Below are 22,246 nucleotides of genomic sequence, written 5' to 3'. Positions count from 1 at the left end.
TTATCTTATTCTCTGGGCAGAAAAACAACATGCAGTAAATATCTGATGTTGGGTGGCTGGGGTGTACGTGAGGTTTATGTATAGTAGGGGGGCAGGGGATAGAATCGGGGTAATGGGTTGAAATCAAATTAAGACTTAAATGGGTAAATTTCTACATCCTCCCTCCCCTCATTTTATTCTTATTCACATGTAAAATAAAATAGGTTCTAGAGTTCCATTGGAAGAAAGAAAGGTACCTAGGAAAGCCATATGCAGTGAAACGGCTAACTCACCTGATCCTTGGAAATTTTCCCCACAGCAAAGTATTTGGACTTCAAATTGGAGAAATAGAGGCCTGATACTGCTGAGGCGGGTGCCATTGCTAGTGATTCCGTTAACCTAATGCCTAGAAGGAGAGACACACAGGGGAAAGGGCATGCCTTCAGCGCCGAGCACAGTGCCTGGGTATTAGCAGGTGCTCAACAAAAACCTGGGAATGAAAATGAACTCAGGCCTTATAGGTGGACAGGTGAGATAGCAAGAAAGCTGTGGCCAGACTAGTCCAGCACATTCCTGTCAAGGGGATGACCAAATTCAAGACATGCAGCTCTTCTCTAACCCAGGGGCTCAGGACTAGAAAAGACATCCTATATTCTTAACGCCCAGTCATTCAAGATCATCTACAGAGGCTCCGATTAGCTTCTAATCCTAAGTCTACTCATGCCAGGAGCTCTAACCCTGGAAATGAGAGCGCCATCTGAATAGTCCTCTAAGAGCTACTGGCTAATGACATTAGGGATGACCACAACAGTATTTAGAAAGAAAAGATACTTTTTCTTAGGATTTTGAAACTCAAAGGGCCCCTAAGGCCACCTAGTCTAAGCCACTCATTTTACGGATAAGGATGGACAAAAGCAACACAAAGGTTAAGTGCTTTGCCAAAGGTCACCTGGTGAGTTTATGGCAGAAATGGGACTCGAACACAGACCTCATGACTCCTAGTCAGTGTTGTTTCTGCTAAACCAGACTCAACACAGCCTCACAGTTCACTTAAAACTAGATTCTTTCAATTTCATCAGACTGGACTGCATGCTTTTGATTAATTCCACTGAAAATTGTGGATTTTTCCTGGGTCATCTCAACTATTTTAACTATGCAATAAGAACAGTAATTGGCATTATGCAGGCAACAATGCACAGCCACAGAACCATGATCAATTCTGCTCTGGGCCAAGAAGCACTAAGGCCTCAAAAGGACAGGTGCCAATTTCTGCTTTTCAACTATTTGAATCAATCTGACAAAACATAGAAGAGAATTATGGTGATTGATGAGGATATAAATGTTATTAACTTTGACAGTGTAGAAGTAAAGAGAAAAGAGAGCTGAAGAGGGTGGGAACCCTACAAGAGGGGTGTCCAGAGATGCCGGCTATAACCAATGGAACAAGAAATTAATAGGAAGACGGGGCAGGAGAGGTATAGGGCAGTATACATATATTAAAAAACCCAAGCCTGTTACCGTTGAGTCGATTCTAACTCATAGTGACCCTGTAAGACAGAGTAGAACTGCCCCATAGGGTTTCCAAGGAGTGGCTGGTAGATTTGAACTGCTGACCTTTTGGTTGGCAGCCAAGGCTTATAACATGTGCCTCCAGTGCTCCATAAGGCAGTATACGTAAGCTAAATTCCCATTCATTATAGGTAAAGAGATAATAAGTAAAACTGATAATCTAAAAATGTTGGTATGAGAATATTATTTACTAATATGGAGATAAATATCAGAATAAATAGCAAAAAGCAAGGAAGAAAGAGATAATGAGTGATTTCTTGTTATAAGCCCTTCCATATTTTTTGATTGCTAACCATATGTACCATTAAAACTCAAAAAAACCAAGCCCATTGCCGCAGAGTCGATTCTGACTCATTGTGACCCCACAGGACAGAGAAGAACTGTCCCGTAGGGTTTCCAAGGAGCGGCTGGTGGATTTGAACAGCCACCCTTTGGGTTAGCAGCCTGAGGTCTTAACCACTGCACCACTAGGGCTCCACACTGCCATTACTTTGATAATAATATACCTATTTAAAAAAGAAAGAACCACCCCTCTACTCTGCAGCACGTACCTGTAGAAGGCTCGATGTTGGCGAGTGTCCACATGGTAAGCTTCTCAGTGTGGTCAGGCTGGCTCGGGTAGCCAGGTGCTGGTCGGATGCCCTCATAGCGCAGCCTCCGCAGGCCAACCATGTCCAGCTGCTCGCTGCCACAGTAAGCCCACAACTCTTTGCGCACCCTTTCGTGGAGCTCCTCTGCAAAGGCCTGGGGGCCCAGAGCGCCAAGCATGCTTAGGCAGAGGAAGGAACCCACAGCACCCATCCTCCCTCTACCCTGAAACCGAAGACCTAGATAGCAGCCACCTCATCTGGACTACACCCAGGGAAAATCTGGCAAGAGGGGACAGGCTGGGTTCTCAACTCCTTTGTACCTTTCCTAGCTGCTCGGCTGCTGATCTTGGCTTATACCTGGGCTCTGAAGTACCACGCTTAATGATCTGAAGGTTCTAGGCCTTTTAGCATAAGAATTTTCCTATCAGTTTGCAGCTTATGGTGGCCATAAAGAGAAGATGAAATCTTTACAACGGAGAGTCCCCCACTGTCAGCCTCAGGGAAAGGAGTGAAGACCATCCCCTGGCTCAGGCTGCCCTACTCCAACCACAGTAAGCTGAAGAATCTATACAAGCCAACAGCATGAGAATGAGGGCTGTGAAACAAATTTGTTTCTAATTTTTCAGGCACCCTGGGAAAAAGTGACATCATAACAAGACACGAGAAATATGACAAAGAGGCCAAGTTTCTAAGGGTGACAGCCAACTACGGCATTGCTAAGGGTTTTTTCTTGCCCAAAAGATGATATATAAGAACAATTTGGAAATACACTAATGTAAAAATGTCTGTAATGTTAACGCCAGCAGCAAACAAAAACAAAACCCACAGCACTGGTACTGACGGCTGCCTAGTATGGGCACCCCTCATGGAACTCCCTCACTGCCCATAAGTCCCTCTACCCTTGGACTCTGGCCTAGGTGCACTGTGCTGCTTTACCTCTGCCAGCCGGTCCCCCAGCGCCTTGACCATGATGCTGCTGTAGTCGTCACACTCCTCCTCATAGGCCCTGCTCAGTTCTTCGACCCCAAAGCAGGCAACGGCAAACAGCCCCAGGTAGTCCCGGACGCCGGAATCCAGAGGCGCGATGAAGTCCGAGAGGCAGTGGTATGGGTCTGTGCTGGCAGAGTCCTTCTCAGCCTGAAAGCCAACGAATGGGCAGAGGCCAGCATTAGTGTGGCATGCTCCAAGGCATACAGGGAAAGCAATCTCCTAGCTTTAAATGAATGTAGGCTTCCCAGACAGGGGTAGCGGCCTCTTTTCTTCACTGTGACATCCAAGCACTTACAATAGTGCCTGACCCACAGTAAGCCCTCAATAAGTTATTTGCTGAATAAGCAAATGAAATGAGATTTTAAGAGTCCGTGACACGACATGACAAGCCAAACCGTTACTTGGCTCATTTCCACACTGACTAAACATCCACTGAACACCCATAGGCACCAACCAGGAGCTAGAACCATGAACATTCATATCAAAAATAAATTTCCCCCAAAGTGTTTTCAATTCAAGATCAACACTATACCCTGGAGTTAGGTTTGAAAGGTGCCCACTAAATGTACAAGCCTCTGTTTTGCACCAACAGAAGCAGTTCAACAAACTCCTAGGGTCAGCAACATACAGGCTACTGCTCTGGACCATGGCGGGCAGACAGGGGCGATGAAGGGTACCCCTGGGGCTAGCCGGAAACCAAGTTAAACACCCAGTAGGTTTTGTTTGTGTGACTCCCTCCACAGGGCCAGGTACCTATGCTGGCCTAGCTCCATCTTCAGCCGATGGCCAACACTTCCCTGCTACTAAGCTGACAATTAAGGAGTCATCTGACAATTAAGGTCTCACACATATTACACAAACAATAAATATGTGCTGAGAAGATAAACAGCTTATCACTAATATTTACTGAGTGCTTACTATGTGCCATGCACCGTTCTAAGTGCTTTATATGAATTAACTAAGTTACTTGTCTTGACCTCCTTGTGCGCTGATATTACCCACTTCATTTCATGAACAACCAATCTGAGGTATAAAGAGCCTGATCAGCTAGCTCAAGGTCAGACAGCGGCAGGCCCAGAGGTCTGACACTACAGCCAATGCCCCTGACGATCATGCAATCAAGGAGTGGCCGGCGCAGGGTGAGGGCAGGTTAACCAACCCTGGGCAGAAAGTGGTTAAGGGCTGTAGGCGAGGAGGTGTTGATAATGAAGCACAGAAATGTTCCAGGATTAGTGACAGCTGGGCACAGAGGGACTATGCCCCAGTTGTGCTTTGTCCGTGAACTGTTCATTGCTAATCAAAGCCAGAGTGGGGACACAAAGCTTCCCTGCACCACAAGGAGAGACAGGTCACAGAGGTCTACAGCCCTTCAGAGAGGACAGCGATGGGAGCCTGTACATAACAGAAGACTCCCAGTGGTAGGTCACTGCAGCGAGTTTTCCAGAGCGTATTGGAGGAAAGCAATTTCTCTGAGATATCTAGCTGAATAGCAAACACATGTACCTGGCCCAGCTCCCCTTTGCAGAGACTCTTAAAAAGGCGAATTCTGAGAATTCATTATATTAAATGCCCTATTCAGTACCTCAGAGGCTGACTCGGGACATGAATGATGCTCGACATAAAGAGATCAGAGGGGTACACAGGGCTTGAATGATGGAAGACCAGGGCACAGGCTTTTTAGCTTAGTTATGCCTGTAAAAGAAAGCTGTCAATTCCCTAGTCAGGAGGCACAGATGGACTATCAGAACTCTACTACCTTATACTTTGAGTCTGAGCCTGCTGCAAGCAGTAAGGATTTAGCTGCCCTCGTTTAACTCTACAGTGTCTGTATAAGGTCCCAAATTTAACAATCTCTGCAGATCTTGTTACGGTTAAATATCTGGATCAGGAGTACTCCAGCTTTCAAATGGAGTCGAGATTTTGTGCCGAAAGGGGCAAAGCATATGAACAGCCCTGCTTAGGGAGTCGAGTATTCACACGCTTTCCGGACCTGTTGCCGCAGCCCATAGAAGGTGGCCATGGGCTCTGCAGCCTGGGGCACCGCATCCTCTGCATACACGTGGATGTCATCCTGGACGCTCTGTGCTGGCCAGAACCCAACCACGCCCCGGGCTTGGAGTTTCTTTTGACTAATCAGGGCTTTCAGCATATTTTGGGCATCACCATAGACTTTTCTGGCCTCTTCACCTATTAGGAAAACATAATAAGAATCACTTAATCATGCCAATAATAAGCAGCCGAGAATGCTTCTTTTTGAAATCACTACCTGCCCCCCACCTCCAGTAACCTCCTCCCTCTCCCGTTTCCCCTCAAATACTTCCTTGGTGCCTGTCATCAGCAGGACTTCTGGGGGAGGAGCTAGGGATCAGTGGTTCCTGCTAAGTGCAGCTCCAGCAGGCTGTTTCCCAAGCTCAAGCCATGAAATTTTTCCATTTAACAAAAGGCAGGAGCCAAATCTGTGGCTCCCAAAGCAGTCCATCAGTCAGAGAGAAAAAGCAGGCCAGATTCCTGTGTCACAGCCGTCCCTCGTGTACATGCAGTTCCCCTGACTTCACAGTGACTTCAGTGGACATGAAACAGGTCGGGAAGTGAGGTGTGGCCCTGAACCCTTTGAAGCAGCTTCAGCACCACTACCATGTGGCCTCAGCTAAAGGAAGCATCCCAGACGGGTTCTGTCTACACAAGGGAAGCCATTTTCAACCACACTGGGGAGCCAGCGGAGTTCTCGGTTCCTTCTATTGAGGGTGTGGCCCGTCCAGCTTTGCACAGGTGGCCATCAGGGAGTTATTCAGGCCACTCTCCTGCTCACCTGTGATTTCTCAGGGACGGCGGAGGACAAGAAATCCCGTTCCCGCTGCTGCACTCCTGGCTGGCTTGAGAGCCTCAACTTGTTAGCATTCTAGCATGCACACCAAGGAAAACCAGGAAACCACAAGAGGCCAGCTGCTCAGTCTCCTCTCAGCCCTGATCCCTTATTTCTAGCAGTCTGCCCTCTATCTTGCTCTGACGGGCTATGGCTTACTTTGAGTGCTTTGACATTCTGATCCCATGTCTCTGGGAGTGGGCTTTGGGAGCACCGCTAGAACCTAGGTAACTCCCCAGACACTCATAAAATGTAGTTTATTTTTCTTTAAGCATTAAATAATTAGCAGTTTGTGTACTCACCCACTTCTCCAGCTTGCCTCCCACAATCCCCCTCCCTGCATTGATGCTCAGGAACATTGGACTCCCCGCATTTCCCCAAACAGCACATGCCTCCGTGCCTTCTCACACCCCATCTCCCCTGCCTGGAATAGCCTTTTCTTCCACATGTCCCCAGTCCCAGACTCAGTAACTCCCCCTTAACTTTCAAAAAGCAGTTCCAACGCGGCCTCCTCCAGGAAGCCTTTCCGGACCTCCCAGTCTGAGGTCTATCCCCCCTTCCTGTTTCCACAGAAGCCTGTTTCGGTTCCACAGCTCAGCAGGCTGCATGGTAATTGCCCATTTCACTCACTGGCTGTACCAGCTCATCAGTTACTGTAAGGCATGGACTATATTGTATTCTTTTGTTTACCCCTAGTGCCCAGTATACAGCCCAGCATGTAACTGATGCCGATAAACATTTATTAAAAGAACGAATAAATGAGATGTCAAGCTGTGTCCTAGCAGTTTAAAAACTATTAAAAAGCTAAGCTGGTGATAGGTGGGGCCAAGATGGCAGACTAGGTAGACGTTACCTTGGATCCCTCTTGCAACAAAGACTCGGAGAAACAAGTGAATCGATCACATACATAACAATCTACGAACCCTGAACAACAAACACAGATTTAGAGACGGAGAACAAACAAACACGGGGAAGCAGCGATTGTTTTCAGAGCCTGGAGCCAGCGTACCAGTCAGGTAACCTTCGGCGCCTGATTTGGGGCAGAACCCAGGGGAGCAGAAGGCACAAACAAGGGGCCCAGCCCTAGCCCCTGAACTCACTCCGGGAGGGGATCCAGGCAGTTCGCGCGGGCAGCGTGGCGATGCAGCCAGTGGGACAAGTCCCCGGGAGGCAGTGACTGCTCTTGGAGCGGGGAGAGCAGCGTCCCAGCCGGGGAACTGTCCCGCCGGGATTTTGGCTGGGCGCAGGCATGGCATAAGCACGAAGAGCTGCTCTACTCCCCTGAACTAACCCTGGGAGGGGGCCCAGCAGGTTCACACAGGCAGCATGGCGACGCGGCCGGTGGGAGAAGTCCCCGGGAGGCAGTGACCGGTCTTGGAGCGGGGAGAACAGCGTCCCAGCCGGGACACGCGGTCACGGCACAAGCACGGGGAGCTGCTCCGCTCACCTGAACTAACCCCGGGAGGGGGCCCAGCCGGTTCGCGGCGGCGGCACGGCGACGCGGCTGGCGGGACGAGAAGTCCCCAGGAGGCAGCGACTGCTTTTGGAGTCGAGAGTGCACCGTCCCAGCAGGGGAACCTTAACGTTGGGCGTGGGGCTGGCAGCAGAGGATCTGACCGTGACTCCAGCGGGCCAGACCCCCTGGGGGCAATCTCCACACAGCCAGCACATATAGGCGATGTACCCCGTGGGAATCTCAGATATAATAGTCATTCCAAGCAAGACAAGCAACTCTGGCTATATTCTGAGGTGCTACTCTCCTATCTCTCTGATCCCTCCCCCACCCTCCCCAGGCGGCTTCATTAACATCCGAATAGCCTGAGCCACAGGGAGAACTCTGATAGGGATCTGACTGCATTTTTTTTTTAGCGGATTTTCTGGAAAAACTAGTTTCCCAGTGATGGCTCGGAGACAGCAGTCCATATCAAACCACATAAAGAAGCAGACCATGACAGCTTCTCCAACCCCCCAAACAAAAGAATCAAAATCTTTCCCAAATGAAGATACAATCCTGGAATTATCAGATACAGAATATAAAAAACTAATTTACAGAATGCTTCAAGACATCACAAACGAAATAAGGCAAACGGCAGAAAAAGCCAAGGAACACACTGATAAAACTGTTGAACTCAAAAAGATTATTCAAGAACATAGTGGAAAAATTAATAAGTTGCAAGAATCCATAGAGAAACAGCATGTAGAAATCCAAAAGATTAACAATAAAATTACAGAATTAGACAATGCAATAGGAACTCAGAGGAGCAGACTCGAGCAATTAGAATGCAGACTGGGACATCTGGAGGACCAGGGAATCAACACCAACACAGCTGAAAAAAAATCAGATAAAAGAATTAAAAAAAAATGAAGAAACCCTAAGAATCATGTGGGACTCTATCAAGAAGGATAACTTGCGGGTGATTGGAGTCTCAGAACAGGGAGGGGGGACAGAAAACACAGAGAAAATAGTTGAAGAACTCCTGACACAAAACTTCCCTGACATCATGAAAGACGAAAGGATATCTATCCAGGATGCTTATCGAACCCCATTTAAGACTGATCCAAAAAGAAAAACACCAAGACATATTATCAACAAACTCACCAAAACCAAAGATAAAGAGAAAATTTTAAAAGCAGCCAGGGAGAAAAGAAAGGTTTCCTTCAAGGGAGAATTAATAAGAATAAGTTCAGACTACTCAGCAGAAACCATGCAGGCAAGAAGGGAATGGGACGACATATACACAGCACTGAAGGAGAAAAACTGCCAGCCAAGGATCATATATCCAGCAAAACTCTCTCTGAAATATGAAGGCGAAATTAAGATATTTACAGATAAACACAAGTTTAGAGAATTTGCAAAAACCAAACCAAAGCTACAAGAAATACTAAAGGATATTGTTTGGTCAGAAAACCAATAATATCAGATACCAGCACAACACAAGGTCACAAAACAGAACGTCCTGATATCAACTCAAATAGGGAAATCACAAAAACAAACAAATTAAGATTAATTAAAAAAATATATATATAAATAATACACATAACAGGGAATCATGGAAGTCAATAGGTAAAAGATCACAATAATCAAAAAGAGGGACTAAATACAGGAGGCATTGAACTGCCATATGGAGAGTGATACAAGGCGATATACAATGATACAAGTTAGGTTTTTACTTAGAAAAATAGGGGTAAATAATAAGGTAACCACAAAAAGGTATAACAACTCCATAACTCAAGATAAAAGCCAAGAAAAACGTAACGACTCAACTAACATAAAGTCAAACACTATGAAAATGAGGATCTCGCAATTTACTAAGAAAAACGTCTCAGCACAAAAAAGTATGTGGAAAAATGAAATTGCCAACAACACACATGAAAAGGCATCAAAATGACAGCACTAAAAACTTATTTATCTATAATTACGCTGAATGTAAATGGACTAAATGCACCAATAAAGAGACAGAGAGTCACGGACTGGATAAAGAAACACGATCCATCTATATGCTGCCTACAAGAGACACACCTTAGACTTAGAGACACGAACAAACTAAAACTCAAAGGATGGAAAAAAATATATCAAGCAAACAATAAGCAAAAAAGAAGAGGAGTAGCAATATTAATTTCTGACAAAATAGACTTTAGACTTAAATCCACCACAAAGGATAAAGAAGGACACTATATAATGACAAAAGGGACAATTGATCAGGAAGATATAACCATATTAAATATTTATGCACCCAATGACAGGGCTGCAAGATACATAAATCAAATTTTAACAGAATTGAAAAGTGAGATAGACACCTCCACAATTATAGTAGGAGACTTCAACACACCACTTTCGGAGAAGGACAGGACATCCAGTAAGAAGCTCAATAGAGACACGGAAGACCTACTTACAACAATCAACCAACTTGACCTCATTGACTTATACAGAACTCTCCACCCAACTGCTGCAAAGTATACTTTTTTTTCTAGCGCACATGGAACATTCTCTAGAATAGACCACATATTAGGTCATAAAACAAACCTTTGCAGAGTCCAAAACATCGAAATATTACAAAGCATCTTCTCAGACCACAAGGCAATAAAACTAGAAATCAATAACAGAAAAACTAGGGAAAAGAAATCAAATACTTGGAAAATGAACAATACCCTCCTGAAAAAAGACTGGGTTATAGAAGACATCAAGGAGGGAATAAGGAAATTCATAGAATGCAACGAGAATGAAAATATTTCCTATCAAAACCTCTGGGACACAGCAAAAGCAGTGCTCAGAGGCCAATTTATATCGATAAATGCACACATACAAAAAGAAGAAAGAGCCAAAAGCAGAGAACTGTCCCTACAACTTGAACAAATAGAAAGTGAGCAACAAAAGAATCCATCAGGCACCAGAAGAAAACAAATAATAAAAATTAGAGCTGAACTAAATGAATTAGAGAACAGAAAAACAATTGAAAGAATTAACAAAGCCAAAAGCTGGTTCTTTGAAAAAATTAACAAAATTGATAAACCATTGGCCAGACTGACTAAAGAAATACAGGAAAGGAAACAAATAACCCGAATAAGAAACGAGAAGGACCACATCACAACAGAACCAAATGAAATTAAAAGAATCATTTCAGATTACTACGAAAAATTGTACTCTAACAAATTTGCAAACCTAGAAGAAATGGATGAATTCCTAGAAAAACACTACCTACCTAAACTAACACATTCAGAAGTAGAACAACTAAATAGACCCATAACAAAAAAAGAGATTGAAACGGTAATCAAAAAACTCCCAACAAAAAAAAGCCCTGGCCCAGACGGCTTCACTGCAGAGTTCTACCAAACTTTCAGAGAAGAGTTACCACTACTACCGAAGGTATTTCAAAGCATAGAAAATGACGGAATACTACCCAACTCATTCTATGAAGCCACCATCTCCCTGATACCAAAACCAGGTAAAGACATTACAAAAAAAGAAAATTATAGACCTATATCCCTCATGAACATAGATGCAAAAGTCCTCAACAAAATTTTAGCCAATAGAATCCAACAACACATCAAAAAAATAACTCACCCTGATCAAGTGGGATTTATACCAGGTATGCAAGGCTGGTTTAATATCAGGAAAGCCATTAATGTAATCCATCACATAAATAAAAGACAAAAACCACATGATCTTATCAATTGATGCAGAAAAGGCATTTGACGAAGTCCAACACCCATTTATGATAAAAACTCTTACCAAAATAGGAATTGAAGGAAAATTCCTCAACGTAATAAAGGGCATCTATGCAAAGCCAACAGCCAATATCACTCTAAATGGAGAGAACCTGAAAGCATTTCCCTTGAGAACAGGAACCAGACAAGGATGCCCTTTATCACTGCTCTTATTCAACATCGTGCTTGAAGTCCTAGCCAGGGCAATTAGGCTAGACAAAGAAATAAAAGGTATCCGGATTGGCAAGGAGGAAGTAAAGTTATCACTATTTGCAGATGACATGATCTTATACACAGAAAGCCCTAAGGACTCCTCCAGAAAACTACTGAAACTAATAGAAGAGTTTGGCAGAGTCTCAGGTTATAAAATAAACATACAAAAATCACTTGGATTCCTCTACATCAACAAAAAGAACACCGAAGAGGAAAGAACCAAATCAATACCATTCACAGTAGCCCCCAAGAAGATAAAATACTTTAGGAATAAATCTTACCAAGGATGTAAAAGACCTATACAAAGAAAACTACAAAGCTCTACTACAAGAAATTCAAAAGGACATACTTAAGTGGAAAAACATACCTTGCTCATGGATAGGAAGACTTAACATAGTAAAAATGTCGATTCTACCAAAAGCCATCTATACATATAACCCACTTCCGATCCAAATTCCAATGTCATATTTTAAGGGGATAGAGAAACAAATCACCAATTTCATATGGAAGGGAAAGAAGCCCCGGATAAGCAAAACATTACTGAAAAAGAAGAAGAAAGTGGGAGGCCTCACTCTACCTGATTTCAGGAGCTATTATACAGCCACAGTAGTCAAAACAGCCTGGTACTGGTACAACAACAGGCACATAGACCAATGCAACAGAATTGAGAACCCAGATATAAATCTATCCACGGATGAGCAGCTGATATTTGACAAAGGACCAGTGTCAGTTAATTGGGGAAAAGATAGTCTTTTTAACAAACGGTGCTGGCATAACTGGATATCCATTTGCAAAAAAATGAAACAGGACCCATACCTCACACCATGCACAAAAACTAACTCCAAGTGGATCAAAGACCTAAACATAAAGACTAAAACGATAAAGATCACGGAAGAAAAAATAGGGACAACCGTAGGAGCCCTAATACAAGGCATAAACAGAATACAAAACATTACCAAAAATGATGAAGAGAAACCCGATAACTGGGAGCTCCTAAAAATCAAACACCTATGCTCATCTAAAGACTTCAGCAAAAGAGTAAAAAGACCACCTACAGACTGGGAAAGAATTTTCAGCTCTGACATTTCAGACCAGTGCCTGATCTCTAAAATCTACATGATTCTGTCAAAACTAAACCACAAAAAGACAAACAACCCAATCAAGAAGTGGGCAAAGGATATGAACACACATTTCACTAAAGAAGATATTCAGGCAGCTAACAGATACATGAGAAAATGCTCTCGATCATTAGCCATTAGAGAATTGCAAATTAAAACTACGATGAGATTCCTTCTCACGCCAGCAAGGCTGGCATTAATCCAAAAAACACAAAATAATAAATGTTGGAGAGGCTGCGGAGAGATTGGAACTTTTATACACTGCTGGTGGGAATGTAAAATGGTACAACCACTTTGGAAATCTATCTGGCGTTATCTTGAACAGTTAGAAATAGAACTGCCATACAACCCAGAAATCCCACTCCTCGGAATATACCCTAGAGATACAAGAGCCTTCACACAAACAGATATATGCACACCCATGTTTATTGCAGCTCTGTTTACAATAGCAAAAAGCTGGAAGCAACCAAGGTGTCCATCAACGGATGAATGGGTAAATAAATTGTGGTATATTCACACAATGGAATACTACGCATCGATAAAGAACAGTGACAAATCCGTGAAACATTTCATAACATGGAGGAACCTGGAAGGCATTATGCTGAGTGAAATTAGTCAGAGGCAAAAGGACAAGTATTGTATAAGACCACTATTATAAGATCTTGAGAAATAGTAAAAACTGAGAAGAACACATACTTTTGTGGTTACGAGGGGGGAGGAAGGGAGGGAGGGAGAGGGTTTTTTATTGATTAATTAGTAGAGAAGAACTGCTTGAGGTGAAGGGAAAGACAACACTCAATACATGGAAGGTCAGCCCAATTGGACTGGACCAAAAGCAAAGAAGTTTCTGGGATAAAATGAATGCTTCAAAGGTCAGCGGAGCAAGGGCGGGGGTCTGGGGAACATGGTTTGAGGGGACTTCTAAGTCAATTGGCAAAATAATTCTTTTATGAAAACATTCTGCATCCCACTTTGAAATGTGGTGTCTGGGGTCTTAAAGGCTAACAAGCGGCCATCTAAGATGCATCAATTGGTCTCAACCCACCTGGAGCAAAGGAAAATGAAGAACACCAAGGTCACACAACAACTAAGAGCCCAAGAGACAGAAAGGGCCACATGAACCAGAGACCTACATCATCCTGAGACCAGAAGAACTAGTTGGTGCCCGGCCACAATCGATGACTGCCCTGACAGGGAGCACAATAGAGAACTCCTGAGGGAACAGGAGATCAGTGGGATGCAGATCCCAAATTCTCATAAAAAGACCATACTTAATGGTCTGACTGAGACTAGAGGAATCCCGGCGGCCATGGTCCCCAGACCTTCTGTTGGCACAGGACAGGAACCATCCCCGAAGACAACTCATCAGACATGAAAGGGACTGGTCCGCGGGTGGGAGAGAGATGCTGATGAAGAGTGAGCTAATTATATTAGGTGGACACTTGAGATTGTGTTGGCAACTCTTGTCTGGAGGGGGGATGGGAGGATAGAGAGAGAGGGAAGCTGGCAAAATTGTCACGAAAGGAGAGACTGAAAGGGCTGACTCAATAGGGGGAGAGCAAGTGGGAGTACGGAGTAAGATGTATGTAAACTTATATGTGACAGACTGATTGGATTTGTAAACGTTCACTTGAAGCTTAATAAAAGTTAATTAAAAAAAAAAAAGCTAAGCTGGTAAGGTACATTGAATTGCTTAATATGGCCCTTCTAGCCATAGTCTTTGTGACTACCACACAATGATTGGGTGGGATGATGCAAATAACGTGCTTGTGGCCCAAGGGGATTGGACAGCTTGCTGCTAATGCAAATAAGGTGTATGGAACTCTTGTGGAGGGTGGGACAATGCAAATAAGGTATATGGAACCTTAATGAGGGAATTGGTCTGTTTTGCCATCCCGCTAGGCTTAAGAGAGAGCTAATCCCAGGGCAGAGGGAGACCTCACTACCACGAAGAAAGAAAAGCCAGGAGTGCAGCATGTCCTTTGGACCCGGGATTCCTGCACTGAGAAGCTTCTAGACCCAGGAGATAGGGAGAAAGATTTCTAACACCAGATATGGCAAGAAGCAGCAGCAGAGAAACGGCGGAAGCAGACCCAGGAGACTGGCAGGAGATGGCAAGGTGGGCTTCCTGGCCCACACGGCAAGACAGCTGACTGCCTTTGGGCAGGAGGCTTGCTGGTGGAGTGGGGTGCCTCTGGGCACTTATCAGTGGAACTATGGAGCTTTGTAACACTACCCAAGCAGCGCAGAGGCCGGGCCGGCCCGAGAAGCCCACGGCACCAAGGGGCTGAGGGCCAAGGAGAGGTCTGCCTGTGGGCACGGCTGAGAAGCTGCCCTGTGTCCTGAGTCATTCTTGATCCTGAATTGTAACCTGTTACTTCCCTAACAATCCCCATAATCTTGAGTGTTGTCTGTGAGTTCTATATGGCCATTCCAACAAATTATTGAACCCAGTAGAGAAGTAGAGTGCTGCGAAAGGGACAGCTGGTGTCAGAATTGGTAAGATGGCTGGAGAGCAGAGATATGCCTGACCTCCACCTCATAAGACTCAGCCTTGGGCTGTTGATATTGTCTCTCCCCTCCCTCCTGAAGTTAAAGGAGGTCAGGCTCCCCATCACACCACCATTTTTATAGCAGGTGAACAATATGAAAGCAGCACTATCCTGCATAATCCAAATCCATTGTTTATCACTTATTCTTATCTTCAAAGTCCCTTGAATATCAGTGGCAGGAAGGGACTTACTGAACTAACCTACTGTCTTGTCGTTAAATATCTTGGGGAAGCCTCGGTTAGGGTATTTTCCTCGGAGTTGCCAGACGTCAAAGAAAGGCTTCCAGTCAATGTAGTCCACCAGCTTCCACAGGTCATAGTCTTCAAAGACTCGAGTCCCCATAAACGTGGGCTTCACTACAGGAAGGAAATACCGGTTGTCAATGGTAACACCAGGGGCCTGGTACTGAGCAGCCTCCCGCCCAGGCACTGCCTAGTAGAGGCCTCCCCCCAGCTCCTCAGTTGCTCTGTGACTCCCATGGTCTGTCTTACTCCTGTCACTCGTAGGAGTTGTTTTACAAAGAGGGGAACTTTAAATTATCTCAGAGAAGGAGTAATCCTGCATCGAATCTCAAATAAAGTTATTCGTCCAATGCAGCTGACTACACCAGCCTTGGAGACTCCTCCCTCCACCCTTCCACCCCCAAACCTCTCCCAAGAAAAAGAAAAACTTGTGGCTAATCTTTGTTTGTATAATTGAAGAAAATAATAAAATAAAGGCCACTGCAGACATATATACTAAGCCATTTCTATAAAGTTTAAAAACATGAAACACTAATCTATATTGTCTACTGCTACATATGCACATAGTACAAGTATGAGGAAATGCGCGGAAATGAAGCATCAAATTCAGGACTGCGGTTATTTAAGCAGGGGAGGGAGAGGAAACAGGACCAGGAAGGGCCACAGAGGACACCTCCACTACAGTGTATTATTATTTCTTTAAATGGATGGTTATTTCTCAAGCTGGCTAGTGCGTATACACGGATGTCAATATACTATTCTTTATACTTCTTTGTGAGTTTAAAATACATGATACTTTGCACAATAGTAAAGGCTTCAGAGACAAGGTGCTGCTGCGTTTTCTGGGGACACTGAGGGCCACTACACTGCAGGGCCGAGCACCAGGTGGGCTCAGGACAGGCCAGGAGGTGATGACGCCCTGGCTTCACACCCCTCATGACTGGCGCTGTTCTGATCTGTGATGTAGGAATCAGAGACCTTCCTACACTTCCCATCTCAGGTGTTCTGGGATACAATATTAGTCTCAAGAATATTTTTCTCTCCTTGATGGTAAAAAGTCAGAGATGAGAGTGCAAGAAAAGAAAAGTCCAAACAGCTTATGAATTTTGCCCGAAACTATCTACTTCTTTCACACTTTTTCACAGTAACTCTTTCCCATTTGGCCTTTGGCATCTTTTTACTACATAAAACAATCTCTTCTTTGGAAATATTCTATTATGTTGATTTTTCTGGGTAACAAAGTTTGTACCGTCCCTTTATACAGAAACCAAAATGAAAGTCCAGAAACCCTTCTGATTCAAGTTGATTCCTGGCTGAAAAGGCAGGGAGAAACACCTTGCTTCATAGAAGCGGAAGGACTTTATTCCTGAGTAAGTTTATCTGCCAGAGTTGAAGATTCGTGTGTAAAACCTTTGAGAAAAGAACCCTACTTCCTCCCTTTATCTACTTTCTGCAATTCCTCTCAGACTGGATCATCCTCACAAACATTTCTGAGGTAGGCTCCTCAGGGGACTCAATAGCCCTTCGGGCGGCAGGTACAAGCCTTTCCATGGACTCGTACCCACTCCAGAGGTGTCACCACTGCCGCCCTCGCACAACCACCTGCCTTCAGAGGACTGTTTCTACCAACACATTGTTTGGATGTTTGACTTGGTTAAAAATCTCTTGTGCTACTATTCCAATTCCATTGTGAAAGGTAAAGAACTGATAATAATAGTTTAGGAACATACAGTGATTTATGTTTTTCAAAGGTTTTCACATGGTATCTTATTCTCACACTATTTCCATAAAGTAACTCCTTCTTTATATATTAAAGGCTGTCAAACATGGAAGTAAGATGCTCAAAGTCTCTCAGTGAATCAGACAGGAGCTAAGTCAGTATTAGAGCTCAGGCCCCTCAACTTCCAGTATAGCGTCCTTTCTACTATGCCACACTGAACTCGGCAGAAACGAAATCAGAACGAAGAACACCTATTCCAATTTCATCCCCTGAACTCCACTGAGCATGTATAGAATTACAGATGTTACAAGCAATGAATGCTGATTTGAGATATTACCTCGGAAATATGGATCCAATTAATATAACCCCTGTTCACCCTGGCTCAGTTTTACATTTGTATCGCATGCCTCTCTGAGCCTGTCAAAACATCTGACATGTTCTATTCCCTTGTGAACACCTAGGTAAGATAGGAAAGGTGGCTAGAAATAAAAAAGGGAAGAAATGAAAAAAAGAGCAGCATTCAGAGAGAGAATGAAGGAGGGAACAAGAAATAGGGAATCCTGCCTTTGCTGAAATGTTTAAAATGTTTTAAAAGACTGCTAAATGCTAAGGCATCTTCCCTTTCAGACATTTCATGTCTATACCTGGACCCAGTGGAGACCTCGGCCACCTCAGTTATAGTAGCACCCAGGCACGTCCGTGGAGCTTGTTCACAAGCTGAAGGAGGCCCACTCAAGCACAGCACAAAGGAATGAATATGGGTTTACAAGACATTTCAAAGAAAGGGTTCTAGTAACCTTTTAAGTTGTTAAACTTTCCCAAAACTCAGTTTCTTCAAATTACAACAAGGACAATACCCACATTTATAAGAGTAGTCTCAAGGACCAAGTGAGTTGACACGGGTAAATCTCAGGAGAGTGTTTGGCCTGTGACAGGCTCTCTACATGTGATACCTATTCACATTTATTTACAATCATCACTGTCAGACACAGTTAAGAGTTAGTTTGATTTTACAACCAAGCAAGCGCACACATCTACGGCACCAGTCAGTTATTACGTGCAGTCTTTCTCCAACCAGCAGCCAAACAGACCTGGGTGAGGCTCTGACAGCCAGTCAATATGGAGACCGTTTTTTCTGGCTTGACTTAAAGGTAAGTATCTTCTCTCCTATTTTAAAAAAAAAAAAAAAAGGTTATTTAGTAAGAATCCTTGAGCTTTTTCAGTTATTACTACAAAAGCATGCTCAAGAAAGCCAGTATATAAGTTTTGCAAGAAAACAAATCCTTTTATTAATGAAAATCATTATCTGAACAAATGCTCCCCTTTCCTTCCACTATAGCTTCGCATCAGCATCACAGCAATATAAAGATTCAGTAAGCAGCCATTCCCTATCGATATACAGTCATGAGGCTGACTGGACAGCCCTAACTGTGAGGTAAGAAGAAGCTGGGGTGGTAACAGGCCTGCCATCTAACACCCCTCTAGGTCCATAAGGCAGATCTAAGAAACCATCAGTTAGGGACAAACTTAAGGAGAGGGAAAAAGCCCACCAGTGTCTTATAGTCAGCACTACAGAAATGTTTGTTTTCTTCACAGTTTGTCATCTCATTTCGCTTGCCTAACAATCTCCCAATATACCCCTACCCCCAGAAGTCCACCGGGCTGATAACCAGGAAGAAATATCCCAATGCCTTCTAAAGGGTGATCATGCCACTCTTGACTGATTCCCTGAAGCGCGCCTAGAGAAGGGTGGTTCCTGAAACGTTACTGCCACACAGCCAGTGTTGGGCAGTACAAGGGAAGAAGCTTACAGGTCCTGTTTAACGTCTGCATTTTCTTCCATTATTTCCTCAGGAACAAGGGACTATGGAGGTCATTTCAGTACACTGTTTAAGTTCCTGTTTTCCTGCTGGGTAAGGACTCATGTTTTATTCATTAGCATAACTGTGGTATCTAGCACAGCACCTAACACCTACTGGGTGCCCAACAAATGTTTGTCTGAATAAACAAAATTAATTTTAATAAAACCAAAAAGTATTGGGAGCTTTGACACTAAAGTTGATTCAAGCTAGAAAATAGAACTTGTCTAAAATGATCTTAAGCCTTTACCCTCCTTGAAGTACATAAGGTCATAATAAAAACTGTAGCTTCACTGTATTACCCAACTAAGCAAAAACCTGTTTCTTTCACTTACCTTGAGAGACTCATAATGGTCTTGTCTAATATCTTCATATTCCTCCATGATTTCCTCAAAATATTCATCCTTCAGATTTTCATCTAATAGTTGAGAACACTGAAATGCAAAATAAAGCCCAGTAGCCACAATCAATGCCCATGGAATCAGAAGTCATGAAATCAAAGGGCGTATTGCACAGGGCAAAACTTCTACAACAGATCTCTTTAAAATGTTAAAAAAGCCAAGATATTACTTTGAGGACTAAGGTGCACCTGACCCAAGGCATGGTATTTTCAATCACCTTATATGCATGGGAAAGCTGGACAATAAATATGAAAGACTGCAGAAGAATTGATGCCTTTGAATTATGGTGCTGGCAAAGAATATCGACTATACTACCCAGTGCCATCGAGTCAATTCCGACTCATAGCAACCCTATACGACAGAGTAGAACTGCCCCGTAGAGTTTCCAAGGAATGTCTGGCAGATTCAAACTGCTGACCCTTTGGTTAAAAAAAAAGCAGCCGTAGATTGACCATACCATGAACAAACAATTCTGTCTCAGAGGAAGCACAGCCAGAATGCTCCTTAGAAGTGAGGCTTGCGAGGCTTCATCTCACATACTTTGGACATGTTATCAGAAGGGACCAGTCTCTGGAGAAGGACATCATGCTTTGTAAAGTAGAGGGTCAGTGAAAAGATGAAGACCCTCGACGAGATGGATTGACACAGTGGCTGCAATAGTGGGCTCAAACATAGCATCAACTGTGAGGATGATGCAGGATCAGGCAGCGTTTTGTTCTGTTGTACATAGGGTCCCTATGAGTTGGAAGCAACTTGAAGGCACCTAACCACCACCACCACCATAGAGCAGCAAGAACAGGTAAAAAATGTACAATAATGGTCAGTCCCAGTGGCACCTCCTTCAGAAAGCTTTCCCCACACCACTGCCTTTCTTTCACCATCTCTGCCAATTCCTGCCTGGGTTAGGTATTCCTCTTCAGTGGGTCAAAGCTTATTGCCACATACCCCACAAGCTCCGAGGGCTACTCAGTAAGCCATAAAAAAAAAAGCTAGCATCAAGTACAGATTGCTTATAACTATGACTATCCAGTTAGTAGAAGAATAACTGCCATTAGAGCTCAAAATAAAAGTACAAAGGACAAAAAGCCTGGCACTGATCACCTCAGTTCAAAAATCAAGCACTGCTCCTGCATTCTCCAGTGGGATTTCCTAACACATACGCAAAAGGCAGGGAAGTTCAGTATCATCATCTAAAATTGTGGAAGTTGAGCTGCATGATGGCTAACGTGCCTATCAACTTTACTATGTGACTTTTCTAAGTATCTCTAGTAGCAATCCAATCACATGTGACTCAGTAAAAAAAAAACAATCATCTTATTAAGGAATATGGTCAGAAAATGCTATTGTGGCAGGCCTAAACATGGGCTCACAAATGGTGTTCATGCCACAAAGCATTTCCCAGCCTCATGTTCCACTCACTTCAGCAGAATCCTCATTTACAGAACCCAGCAGAGCTAAAAGAGGATGAGGGTCTGCTACTTCTGAGCGCCCCCCGCCCCCAGTACATGCAGCTAGTGTTTGAAAACAGTGCTATGTTCTGCTGGATTATAAACTCTGAGAAGTCAAACCCGAATGTCCTTAACACCCAAAGAAGAATTACAGTACCCTGTAATTACAAGGTACTATAGGGTTGCTACGAATCAGCATTGACTCGATGGCAATGAGTTTGATTATTTTTGTTTGTTTGTTTATTAGGTAGACAGAACAGACTGCTACAGCCTGCCGGCTCTTTCCCCCTCTCATAGAGCCCCCAGCTCCACAGCCACAGCGACAGCCACTCAGATGAGTTACTACTCTGGCCCAGTCTGACTTGTTGAGTGAAAACAGGTCTGTGGCCAATACATGGCCAATACACATGATCTGGAAACCCTGGTGGTGTAGTGGTTAAGTGCTACGGCTGCTAACCAAAGGGTCGGCAGCTGGAATTCACCAGGCGCCCCTTGGAAACTCTATGGGGCAGTTCTACTTCATCCTGTAGGGTTGCTATGAGTCGGAATCAACTCAATGGCACTGGGTTTTCTGGGTGTATACATGATCCTTCCATAAAAATGTCAAAATCCACCACTGTGTTTTCATGCCAATGAAAACCGCTAAGACACATTATAGCTTTCATTTTCTTTCTTTTATTTTGTATTGTTCATGATAATATCTTTACCTGCGATCAGAGCAGTCAGAACAATGTGAGCAGCATGGGAAGAGGGAGTAAGTTGAATAGATATTTTCATTTAAAAAGAACTAAATATTGGGCACTTTTTTTTACTAGAAAAGAAAGTGGAGGACATATTCAGGCCTAAATCTCCAGCCAGTAAGTAGCTGCTTGCATCTGAGAGCCTTCTCAAATACATCAGACAGCTAACACACAGTCCTGTCCCGTGTTCACTGCAGTTATATTAACAGACTCTGAACCAACGACCAATGTAAACAAATTACAACATTTACTCCTGAAAGTGTCACTAGCAACTACCCAAATGGTTGCTCACTGGACGTAGGTCTGAGTACTTCCAAAACGTGGCCATTCTCTGTCTACGAAAAGAGCTAAATAAACACTGATGGCCGCCAGGCTGAGCCAAATGGCAACCAGCCCCAAGTCACAAAGCCTAGTCCTCGGCCCAGATGCCTCTAACTCTTAAAGACATTGAAGGGACCTGCCCTCCAAAAGGGAATCAAAGAACCAATTTCTGCCCAGTTAAGTGTGTGTTCTGCATATAGGGAAAATGCTACCACTGGGTATTCAAATAGGCACAACAGCCTTGTCTGCAAATGGAAAAATGTTCAGAGCCATTGGTTAGCATCTGAAAATAGCAACAAGCTTTAAAAAGGGGCCCAATGGTTAACTCAATTATGGACCTGATCCAAGCTCCTAAGAGCCATAATCCAAAAGTAAGATCTGAGACATGGTTTAAAATTGAGTTGTAGAAATGTAACTTATTTGCACATTAGTCTCT

General features: G+C 43.8%; 1 protein-coding gene across 9 annotated transcripts in view; it reads right to left on the bottom strand.

Annotated features, from left to right (window-relative positions):
- MTR (5-methyltetrahydrofolate-homocysteine methyltransferase) overlaps window positions 1-22,246 on the bottom strand; it is a 141,504-nt gene that overhangs the window by 7,237 nt on the left and 112,021 nt on the right. For all 9 annotated transcript variants that reach the window (XR_010319420.1, XR_010319421.1, XM_064276710.1 and 6 more), the window contains 7 exons: window positions 19,236-19,334; window positions 18,133-18,208; window positions 15,280-15,435; window positions 5,119-5,315; window positions 3,075-3,275; window positions 2,100-2,292; window positions 273-385 (listed from right to left, as the gene is read on the bottom strand). Coding sequence is in view for 7 of the 9 variants with exons in the window: in XM_064276710.1 (XP_064132780.1) it covers window positions 273-385; window positions 2,100-2,292; window positions 3,075-3,275; window positions 5,119-5,315; window positions 15,280-15,435; window positions 18,133-18,208; window positions 19,236-19,334 (1,035 nt within the window). In the remaining 2 variants the exon portion in view is untranslated. The remainder of the gene's footprint in view (window positions 1-272; window positions 386-2,099; window positions 2,293-3,074; window positions 3,276-5,118; window positions 5,316-15,279; window positions 15,436-18,132; window positions 18,209-19,235; window positions 19,335-22,246) is intronic.

The sequence above is a fragment of the Loxodonta africana genome, chromosome 25, assembly GCF_030014295.1.
Source record: "Loxodonta africana isolate mLoxAfr1 chromosome 25, mLoxAfr1.hap2, whole genome shotgun sequence".
Classification (NCBI taxonomy): Eukaryota; Metazoa; Chordata; class Mammalia; order Proboscidea; family Elephantidae; genus Loxodonta; species Loxodonta africana.
The sequence above is the reverse complement of the archived record's forward strand: the minus strand, read 5'-3'. Positions and strand labels throughout refer to the sequence as shown.